Source organism: Hakea prostrata, chromosome 5 (genome assembly GCF_041222555.1).
Source record: "Hakea prostrata isolate BN-2017 chromosome 5, UWA_Hpros_2, whole genome shotgun sequence".
Taxonomy (NCBI): domain Eukaryota; kingdom Viridiplantae; phylum Streptophyta; class Magnoliopsida; order Proteales; family Proteaceae; genus Hakea; species Hakea prostrata.
In genome coordinates, this window is record NC_142604.1 from 49,966,440 (window position 1) to 49,978,638 (window position 12,199).

General features: G+C 36.9%; 1 protein-coding gene across 1 annotated transcript; it reads left to right on the plus strand.

Annotated features, from left to right (window-relative positions):
* The first annotated feature begins 1,218 nt into the window (after nucleotides 1-1,218).
* Nucleotides 1,219-9,155, plus strand: LOC149016351 (triacylglycerol lipase OBL1-like). Its single transcript, XM_089157497.1, has 5 exons — nucleotides 1,219-1,625; nucleotides 7,177-7,373; nucleotides 7,462-7,495; nucleotides 7,585-8,198; nucleotides 8,634-9,155. The coding sequence occupies exons 1-5, from the start codon at nucleotides 1,307-1,309 to the stop codon at nucleotides 8,913-8,915; spliced, it is 1,446 nt and encodes a 481-aa protein (XP_089013623.1). The 5' UTR covers nucleotides 1,219-1,306; the 3' UTR covers nucleotides 8,916-9,155.
* Nucleotides 9,156-12,199: the final 3,044 nt, after the last annotated feature.

A 12,199-nucleotide genomic window follows, 5' to 3' on the forward strand; every position in this document is an offset into this window, starting at 1 on the left:
ATGGTAAATTTAGAGCTTGATAAAGGTTCCATGGGCCCTTAATTAGCCAATGGACTCTCACTGAACTTCAAAACTCTGAATCATCGCGTGCCCATCACCATATATATATATAATTTTTAACTTTCGGGCTTTTTGATTAAAGTTTTATGGATAGAAATCTAAGGTAAAGAGTGGTAGTAAACTAGTAACGTTTCACACACGACAATCTAAAAGTCATTACCAGTCATTACCAAGCATGGTACGCAATATCGCCAAAATTCGGCAAAATATCGCTGAATTTCGGTGGTTTCGGTTCATGGCAAACTGAAATCGAGACCGAACCGCCAACTAGAGATTTATCGCCGAAATTTTCGAGAAATTCGGCGATTTATGGTAGTTCGCCGAATTTCAGCGAATTATCCTCATTATTTATTTGGATTCTCTCTTCCCCAAACCTCCCTCAGAGCTTCTCTCTCCTAGTTTTTGGCAATTTTACCATATTTTCGTTCAATCTTTGACATAAAACCTTAGGTCTCACTTCATTATTGACGGTTATAGCATTGTTCGCGACCATCAAGCGAGATTTCAAACAGTCTGAGTGTTTTCTGGAGTTTTTCATCTGAGAGGTAACTGATCGAGAATACCAATTTGGGTGAGTTTTTAGGCAAAACTAATCATTCCACTGTGTTTATTGACATCAAACTAGGGTAGACACCAAGTTTCAGCCCAAATGATCAAAAATACCCCCCCCCTGAAATTGGGGGCGAAATCTACCGAAACGTGGGCAAAATCTCGCTGATATTTCGGCGAGATTTTGCCATATAGCCCTGTTCACTACCCAGAGAACCGGCAATGCCCAGCGAACTTTCTCACATTGTTACCAAGTCAATGAAATCCCAACTACCCTAGCTAGTTAATGCCTTAAACTTCCTTAGTGATTAAGCCATATTAAGATTTTCAATGAGTTGGCACCATCCAAATCTTCTTAGAACTAAGGCTGAAGCCTCATTGTATATTTAAACAAATATAAAACTAAGTCCAGAAAGAGGTAATGGAGGTGTGCAATACTGGTCCGGATGAACTCGAATTCCAAGAAAGTTTTTAAAAAAATCATATTAAAGTGTCAAAAAAGTAAATTGAATTGATTTCAAAATATAAAGTGTAAACTGATAATGGGGGCTTCTTGGACTTGTGAACCTCATAGTTCACACTTAACACATTTAAATAAGAGCACGCCTCCTTTCTTCATGTATCCCCTGCCTAACTAGAGTTTGAGACTTCCAAGTTCTCTCCTTCCTTTTACAATTCTGCCTCTCTCTCTCTCGCCATGGATGCTAGCCATTGCGATGAGGGATTCTGTGAGAACTATTTCCTAGTGAAACCTAAGGAAGCAAGTTTTAGGGATCTATTCCATCTATTATTATCCAGGGACTTGGAGAAAAGAAAATTTATAAAAACTCCCCGGAAAGGCAAGAACGAAGCTGATCAACGCAGGCGACAGGTCACCTTTGGAACTGTCCTCATACAAAAGATTCTTCTCCTCTCAGCAAAGCCCATGTCTTGGGTTGGTTCTGTGTATGAACAGTGGCTAAACCTTCTTTTGTGTAATGGTGGCTTCATCAAGCTCATCTTCAATCTCATTACAGGTTTGTCTTTGTCTTCTCACTTCCTTATTTTCACCTGAAACAATTCACACTCAGGTTGAGCTCTTGGGCAGATAAAAAATGAAATAGTTAAACAAACTGGTTTTTGATGTTCTTCAAGAGCCAAACTCATAATCATAATCGAATTACTTTACTATTTAAGCTTTGGTTGAAACCGGATCAATTAGCTGCATGGCCTGGTTGCAAGAGCAATGTTGTAGATCGAAGAACAAAACTGCTTAAAGATCTTTCTTTAATCTGTTCTACTTCACCTAATCCATCATGAAGTAACTGCAAAGTCTAGAGATGAGCTAGGAATTTCTTCCCACCAAACTAAACTTAGAAGATAAGAATGAAAAAGATGTCATCATGAAATCAGAGGAAAATTACAAGCCACGATAAATTTCCAGGCATAAGATATTTTCTTGAAATAGTAAATGATGTGCCAATAATTATAGTTTATCAAATTTTAGGAAACCTAATTAATAACCTTTGTCTTGGGTTTGTGCATGTTTTGTATTATATGGGTTGTATACTTAAAGTTTGTCAACAATTACAATTGGAACGGGTTTTGATTCTTTTGAATACTGTCTCTATGACAAAATCTAAAAAGCAATGCAAGAAAATGATAGTAATTTGTTAGGTGTGAAAGTGCTGAAGTTTTCATAAACTAGTATAATTTTTTTTTTTTTGTCTGGATAAATGTAACTAGACAATTTTGTCACATTATAGTAAATTTATTACTATTGTGAGTGTATTTTGCTTGTATATTCTTCTTCGAACATAGTTATATATATTTATTCTCGAGACAAATTTATAAATAATATATAATTAATCAAGTTCTTAAACTTGAGCTTGGAAGACATTAACTTATAAACTGGACATCAGGGACAGCTAGATCTAATCTGCATGCATGAACAAAAACATTTAAATGTATAGTGACAGTTGGGTTAATCTATATTCATTAAGAACGTTTGACTAATTAAACAACTTGTCACAGTTCAGATGTTTACAATGATTAATTCACATATTTTCATGGTAATTAACTTTATCAAATTATTGATTAATGAAACTTAGTTTAATTAATTTAGTATAATAAAACATCATCCAGTTCTCTTCTCTTTTCTCTTCCATGCTTTCTTTGCAAGAAAACCTATTTCTTCCTTGGTTTGCCGAAATAATAATTATATTATTAATAAAATATAGATCAATCCACATTATCATCTAATCCGATAAGACAATTCTAAATATCTAATTGTTGTCTGGGAATATAACCCATCTTTGTCGCCTGGGTCTTTTCAGATTTTTTCTTTCTTTTCAATATAGGTGTGCTAGCCAGGTGACTAACCTGGACTGGCTTTGTTCCCATTTGTGCTTGTAATAAATTCCTCAAAGTAATGATTATAATAGCAATATTATCTCTTGTTTTTTTCTTTTGTCAAGGAAGTTTTTTTTAATTTTAATTAGATATATTTATATGGTATCAGAGCAAATTTTCTTCGATTTACCCTGAAAACCTCTAAATTTGTGTCCTTGCATATATTTTTGTTTAAGTAAAACTTCTTGTACATATATTTAGTTCTTTATTTATTTATTTTTTTCGAGAATAATATATTTAGTTCTTTACGTATGAAGAAAGTAGTATTTTTGCATGTCTCATTCTATTCTTTTTTCTTGAAATTTCTTATATTGTATGGGAGGGAGAACACTCAATTCTAAATCCCTTTACTCCATTCCTTCATGAACTTTTTCTTGTATTGCATGAGAGTGAATTTGTTTGGACAATAAATGAGTCACCCATTCCATTCTTTTTCTCTTAACTTTACCTCTTTCTTGCATGTGTTTGGTCACTTTATTAATTAATAATAAAAACATAATAATAATTCGAATATTAACAATAATCTTTGGATACCCTATTACAGCTTCATGCTTTCAGTCCCCATAATAGCCCAAATGGAACCAAGTCTATGAACATCAACTACCTCAGTTGATTTATGCTTTGAACAAAAACCCAGGTGGAGTTTGTTAAACTTGATGGTAAATTAAAAGCTTGACGAAGGTTCCATGTGGAACAGATAGATTGCAAATGAAACGTCTCTTATTAACAAAGACAGACTTATATTATACATAAACCGTACATAAGTCATACAGGGATAAAATGGTCATTCTACTTTATCCCTACCATCATGAAAGGTGTGAAATTTCGTTGTGTATCGCCGGTTCGCTACCCAACAAAATTTTGCTGAATATCGCTGAATTGATGATAACTTCAGAGCCAAGACTCCTCAGTCCCCATGCCCTATTCTCGATAGTTCCATTCAATCACAAAAAAACAAAGCTTAATCCAACGCTGTATAGTGTCTCCCTCTTTCTCTCACCCATTTCATCAAACACTCACCGTCTCTAAAGATTGAGGCAAGTGGCAAGTTGCAGCGTGCGTGTGGTGGTGGTGGTATATGCGGTGGTGCTGCTGCTTTAGCACTGCTGCTGTTACTGGTTCTCTTTTGTTTCTTTCTCTTTCTTTCTTTCTTCCTTCTTCTTCTTCTCCTTCAACTAAACATTTGATCCAACTATCCAACTAAGAGATTTGAAGGAAAAGACAGAAATCTAGCAAGATTTCGACCATTTTTGCTGGTTTCACCGGAAAATCGGCGACATCTAGGAACTTCGATTTCGATCCCCTTTTGTATCGCCCTTCAACAAAACTACCAAAAAATCGGAGAAATTTAGCCGATTTTCAGCGATATGTTGTTCCTTGACACCATGTACATTACCATTTTCTTAGTTAATTAAGAACAGTCTGATATGTAAGGCCAAAGAACTCTCTTGAATTTCAGGTTCAAAATCATAAGTCCATCAATGTGGTATATAATTAAGCATTTTAAAGATCTTGAAATCATCGAAATATTATACATCTAAAGTATGAACTCAGGTCTGTTTAATTATGGTTCTAATTATGGAAGTTTTAAGTGAATAATTATAGTAATGTTTCACACTTTAACAACCTGAAAGTCATCACCAAGTCAATGATACCCGAGCTGCCTGTTTTATGATTCGTAATCAATTTATTACACCCACAGTTACTGGTCTGAACAGTTAATTAAGTTTAATTTTAAATCAGAAAAGTGTAAAGTCTAAATGGGTTTCTTGAGTTCTGACTAATTTTTAAGTTTTTAACGTTTTAGATTCGTATGTTATCTTGATCCAGGGAAGACCATAGAATTTTATAAATAGAAACCAAATGAAATGGTCGTTACCGAGATAATTAAGCATTTCATTAATCTCTCTTACGCCCTGGGGCAGTAAGTTATATGAACTACGCATTTAAATACAAGTCATGTCTTCATGTATCCTTGGGTGTGTAGAGTTTGAGACTTTGAAGCCTGAACCAGTCTCTTCCTCCTCTTCCTCTGTCTTATTCTCTCTCTCTCTCTCTCTCTCTCTCTACCCATGGCTTGCAACTGCAATGAGAAATTCTATGAAAACTTTCTTATCCTGAAGCCACAGAAAGTAAGTTTTATGGATCTGTTCCATCTCTCATTTACCAGTGACTTAGAGAAAAGACAATTTATAGAACTTCATGGGAACAGCAAGAAGGTGGCCGATCATCACTACCGGTTGGTCATCTTTGTATCCGTATTCATACAAAAGATTCTTCTCATCTCAGCAAAACCCATGTCCTGGTTTGGTTCAGTGCATGATCAGTGGCTGAACCTTCTTTTATGTAATGGTGGTTTCATCAAGCTTATCTTCAACCTCATTACAGGTTTGTCTTCAAACTTCCTTATCTTCACCTGAAACCATTCAAAATCAGTTTGAGCCCTTAAGCAGATCAAATATGAACTAGTGAGCCCAACTGATTCAGATGTCTCTCAAGAAGCAAACTGATTATTAACTGAATTATTATTTTTACTGTTTAAACTTTGGTTTAAACAGTTTAATTAGCTGCATGGAATGGTAATAATATAGTCAAGAACCCATTAATCCATATTATGGAGTAACTGCAAAGTCTAGTGGATGAGCTAGAAATTTATTCACACCATCCTAAACCTACGAAAGGTATCATCATGAAATCAAAGAAAAACTTCAATGCACAGCACAGCAAAATTCCCAAGGATGAAATAGTTTTTAAAATTAGTATATGTTCTCGACTGCTTGACCTTATTTTATACCTAACATACCAAACATATGCTCTCTGTCATTGCGTGTGCTGATATTGTGACTTTTTCCTCTTTCAATCCTTGGCTCCCGAGAGGTATCTGTCCCCCCCCCTTCGCCGCTTCTGCGCTCTAGGCGCGCGCCGTTGATTGCCTGGTCAATCCTCTAGCCACGCCATGCCCCACCCGGCTCAACCCCGGAAAGACTTGTATTTTTCTCATCATATAGAAATTTTGAATATTGAAATTGTTCTAGTTATTGAGCCACTTCCCTTACTTGCTCAACAGTTTATGGTTTTAATTAGGTCACCAAGAGTTATTCAAAGTAAAACATATAGATGAAATTTGGCGAAATCTTGCCCAATTCAGTTGAGCAAAACGAAAATGGGGGCAAAATCAACTTATTGCATAGATTCATGCGAACTAAAGAAATACAAGCGAAAATCGCTGATACTTCACAAAAATAGCCGGAATCTTCACTGGAATCATGGTTGCTGCTGCCTCATCCTCTTCTTTTCGCTAGTTAGTTCTTTCAGACCTCTCCCCAAACCTCACAAACCCTTCCATCCCAAACTTGACGATTGCACCCTGCACGGCACCTTTGAAAATGTCAAACTCCACCAGAGACTGCATCTGCACCTCCTGGAAATGTGGCGAACAATCGGTGAAATTCGCCAATTCGCTAGATTTCACCAAAGGACGAACTGGCGAATCTCGCCGAAATATCGCACCTTTGAGTTATTAATTTTTGTTGATTTTATGGGCCTATCCCTCCCCTCCTTTCTATCTCTACTGAGCCGAGTTATCTCCTAACCCTTTTGTTGGGCCTATCCCATCTGGGATTCCATCTTTACCCTCCCTTTCTTGGCCCCCTTCTAATTCTAGTCTGTCTCTCATCTCTTCTGTCCCTCTCAACTCTGGCTCAATCTCCTCTGGGATTCTTCCCCCTCCTTCCCTTTGAGCCTAACCTAGCCTCCATATCGGTGATTGCAAGTGAGCCGGGGGTGCTCTTCTGACAAGGAGACCCCTTCTCCATCTTTTGTGAAAGCTGAAGAAGTTCACGTTTGACAAAAGGGTGCCACTCCCACGATGATGACTGTCTTGTTGAGTTCCCGTCTTCAATGAAAAATAAATCAAGAAATGGGAAAAAAATAGTTTGTGCTTGGCTCTACCTCGGTGTTGTTATTGGCCATTAGGGCCTGCTATAATTTAGGCTTTTTCTCAGACCTCCTCTTGGCCTCCGTTGGGCTCGGCCCTGTGGTTCCCAGTTGTACCTCTCCCATCTACAACCACCAACCCCTAGTCGTCCTTCTTTTTGGCAATAAATTATTTATTTATCCAAAAAAATTATTCTTAATTTCGATTACTAAGAATTCATGTGGGTTGATGGTGTGTAGGAAATGTTGTGATGCCTCCTGAAAAATCTTCTGCTACTTTCACATCATATATTGGAAATCTGGATACAAGACTGGATTTAGACCAGAGCATCAAACATGGAGATAGCAGATATTGTGGAGCACTCTCGATGATGGCCTCTAAAATAGTCTATGAGAATGAAGCTTTTATACAAAATGTTGTCACAAATCACTGGAAGGTACTAAATTTTTTTTTTCCTTCATGACAAATTCAATGGGTTTTCTTTCGAGTTTTCTTTAGTAACTGAATATTCTGTTTTGTTGCAGATGAAATTCTTGGGCTTCTATAATTTCTGGAATGGTAAGAAGCAAACTCAAGCATTCCAGATTTCTCTTCCGTTGTTGCACTGAAATCAGCTAATTATATATTACATTAAATGTTGCATGCAGATTATGAAGATAAAGAGACAACACAGGCCTTCATCTTCCAAGATAAAGAGACAAACCCAGACATTATTATGGTGGCATTCAGAGGAACTGAACCTTTCAATGCTGATGATTGGATTACAGATATTGACATATCCTGGTATGAGCTCAAAGATGTAGGAAAGGTCCATGGTGGGTTCATGAAAGCTCTTGGGCTACAGAAAAAACTGGGATGGCCAAAGGAGTTAACACAGGGAGAGAAAAAACCTTCTGTGGCTTATTATTCAATTAGGGAAATGCTGAAAGACTTGCTGAGGAAGAACGAACAGGCAAAGTCAATTGTTACTGGGCATAGTTTGGGTGGTGCTCTAGCTATTCTCTTCCCGTTGGTGTTGTCTCTACATGATGAAACATGGTTACTGGAGAAGTTGGAAGGCATTTATACATTTGGGCAACCTAGAGTAGGTGATCAGAGGCTTGGAGAATACATGGATAAACGATTCAAGGTTCACGGTGTTAAATATTTGAGATATGTGTACTGTAATGACATTGTTCCAAGGTTGCCCTATGATGATTCTACCCTCTTGTTTAAGCACTTTGGAACTTGCTTCTACCACAACAGCTTGTATGAAGGAAAAGTAAGTCTCTCTCTCTCTCCCCCCCCCCCTCCATATTATGTTGTGACATGAATTCTTGTACTCCATTTCAATGATGGACCTGCACCATAATATTTTGGTAGGTGACTTGAATGACCCGATGAGAGATCTGTGATGGAAGTAATTAAACGGTTTGGGTCGATGGATCAACCCATTTACTCGATTAAAATCTATAATTATGTACCTCATAAGTTCGTTTATTTAGGATTATGGGTGAGAGTTTTTGTAATGCTGGTGATTGGTTGAGAGATCTCCATTCTTCTTCTATATGGTGGACATTTCTTCTTCTTGCTCATGAATGTAGCACACCACATTGGTGTGATTACGTTAGATCTTTGTGTTCTTTCATTTTTCTTTTATTTTTATTCGTGATTTCTTGGTATTCGCTCTAACAAATCATCTTGTTTTTCTTGACAGATTGTAAAAGAGGAACCAAACAAGAATTACTTCTCAATAAGGGATGCAATTCCCACTCACATCAATGCAATGTGGGAGCTGATTAGAGGCTTCATTATTCCGTTCGTGAAGGGACCAGATTATGCAGAAGGTTTGACTCTGAGAATGCTTAGGTTTCTTGGATTAATAATCCCTGGATTAGTAGCTCATGGACCTCAAGATTATGTAAACTCTACCAGATTGTGCACCTTGGCTCCTTCCCTCCAATTTCTACACCTAACTCACCAGCAAGGACTGAAATGAGAAGAAGTATTGAAGATTAATTTAAAACCCTAATGTTATCTAGAAAATTTAGATTTTGTTCATTTTGAATGATGTGGTTGGTTACCATCCATCAAAAGGAGAGAGAAAAAAAAGGGGAAGAAAAAAGAAAAAGAAAAAGAGAGATGAGAATGGTATCACAAGACTGAATAATGTACCATCTAAGATGTTAAAATGTAATTTTGTAACAGGTTTGTCAACAATTTTACCAAACAAAAAAAACAGGAGTTTGTCAAGAATGATATGTGCAACCATCATGGCTTGAGTTTCATAATCGCATAGAGTTTGTCATGCTCCAAAACATAAAGATATCATCAATAAATTTACAAGTAAAAAATGTAAATGGGAAAAAAGGATGTGATTTGCTAGTCTAGATGTATAAAGATGAGATTTTTTTGTAAAATTTTTAGTGTCACCCACTAAGTTATCTAATTTGTTAATCAAACCCCCTATAGAGTGAATATTTATTAATAATGTGAATATTGAATCATTAGAATTTTAGGATTTTGGTTTGTGCATGTGTTGTAGGCTTCTTAAGGACAAAATTTAGACTTAGATCATCCCAAAATCGGATTAAAATTGGGTGATCAAAAGTCAGAATTTTGGACTTGGAAGTAGTCTGGAATAGGGGTGGTCGTTTGGCCAACCAACCGCCCCAAGCAACTGGCTGGGTCCAGAGAACCTCAGTCAATCTAGTTGATGCTCCGTTTTGGTTCTTGTCTTGAATGTATTTTTACAACTCTATTCTAGGTAATCTCTGAGGTTCTCTGGACTTTCTAATTTTGAGGTTCAATTGCAATTACAATAGTTTTTACATATCTATAGGTGAGGACACACTTATATATATATATATATATATATATATATATATATATATATATATATATATATATTTATATATATATATATATATATATATATATATATATATATATATATAGTGGTGATATGCTCTATGATGAACTATTTGATTACTTACATGTATTATTGTTCTTATAACTTGCTGTAATAGTATGATTTAATGATTTGTAGTTGAATATATAATGTGGATCAAGTTTAGATGTATTTCAATTACTTTATGATATTGAATGACTGAATATGAAATGATGAGTTATGAGGTGTTATAACTATGGTGGAGGGTATCCATTGCTTGGGATCCATTGCCTAGGATATCAGGGGCTATGGTATGGGACACTGCTTACTGATGCCCCCAACACTATCGTGATTGTTGGATGACATACCTAGGGAGTCTAGATTGCATGGTTAGGCACCCACACATGCTACTACCCTTTGGATAGGGGTATTGAAGCCGAATGACCAGTGATGATAGTGACGTGACTCTGTCTCATCCTACAATGGTAGCCACTCCGTGTAGAAATTAAGTGGTCCACTGTTGATCATGCATTGCTAGGGTTGCATATGTTAGCGTTTGGGCTCATGGACATCCAAGGGGTGGCAGGGAGTCATGAAGGGTCATAAGAGCATCCACCCCAACAATATGTGGATGAGCATAGGGTTAGGGAATGGAGTCCAACAGTGGTAGTTAGTCTATGAGGGTTCTCATTCCTAGGTAGAGAATGATACTGAATCGAGTTGATTGGTGACTATAGGGGAAATATCTGAACTACATGTAGTATGTTACTGTATGACCTTGCATTAGATTAGAAACCCCGACATGCACTAATACTCATGCCAATGGTCATGATGAGAGAGTGTGGACCTAAACCCCAACCATGGTTGATTGACGAGGACTAAACCCCTCTACCCGGGATCCCAACATTGGTAACCAATCCATAAGGGATCAGAGTGACTAGACCTTCCCAAAGGATGACTAGTGTTATATCTTAAAACATGTCTGCCATATAGAGATTTGCATAGTTAGATTTATAGCCACATCCATATATCTGCATATCATTCTTTATATATGTGCTTACCCTAGAATATTGCAGATATGTATGTGAAATGTGTTTTCCTTACTGAGTTCATCAAAACTCAATTATTTTTTTATGTTGCATTGTATACAGATGGGTATTTTGTATCAAGAGAAGTTCCGTATGACTATAGCAACTCCTATGAAGAAGTTGTGGAGGCGCTAGTGGGAGATGGAGATATATGTCATGAAGCCTCCTGTGCAAATGCTTGGAGTATGCTTATAGAACCCATTGATGACAAAAGGAGATAGATAGCTAGACATTTCGAGAAGTCAGTGGAGGAGAGTTGGATGGCTCCCTTCATTGCTAGATTAGAAGAGAAGACCCTCGCTCAGGAGAGAGCTAAAAGGATAAAACGGAATTAGTTTAACATTTTCTTTTGTTGAACTCGATCAATTTTGGAACATATTACTTTGATTCTTTTCTTTGATTAATCCATGGAGTATTTGGACTCCTGTTTTACCTTTCATTTGAATTATTTGAATTTACTTTTGCTCTTGAGTATTATTGCTTACGTTTATTATTATTGATGTTAAACCATGGATCCTATGAAGGATCGCACCCACGGGTTGTTGGGCGAGACCAATACCGGACGCGTGGGGTGTGGCAAAAGGGGTCTAGTGGATGAAGTGGGACTGCTTGTGTTGTATCAAAAAGAAGGGGGATGAATTTTAGGGATTTTGGGGATCTCAACCAAGCATTTTTGGCATTTCAGGCTTGGCGGTTGATTAATGATCCAGAGAGCTTATGGGCATTGGTACTAAAGAAGTACTTTGCATTGTTCAACTTATTATTAGTGCATGCTTCCTCTTATAGTAAATTGCAGTCAACTGTAAATTGTTTTACTATTGAATTATGGTAACCGAGACTTGTTAGATTTGTGGCTCTAAACTTGAGACGATTTAGCATGCAAATGATACTCGAAGGCTCTCTATTGTGAATAAATTACCCAAGACCTAGTTCACGTTGAGTAGATAGTCCTAACCAATGCTTTTAATCGGATATGGGGTCAACTCGTAAGCCATGCAAGGATGTAACCTAACCATCGATTCATACAACACTCAATCAACGACTCAAAGAAGATTAAGTCAGAAAAAGAATCTACAAATAGGGATGAAGCGTAAATATAAGGTAACACACTCTAGTTCAATAAAAAAAACTACTTGTATGTTCCCGCCTTTAAGCATTCAAACATTCCTGAGCTCTTTAGAGCTCTGCAATCCTAATCCTTCCACATTCACTGACTTAATTGTCGGAGAAAGAGAACCAATCCAACTGATCGGTTCCGTTTCTAATTGTTCTTCGTCAACCTTGCAGGTGAGAGTGGATTCAAGT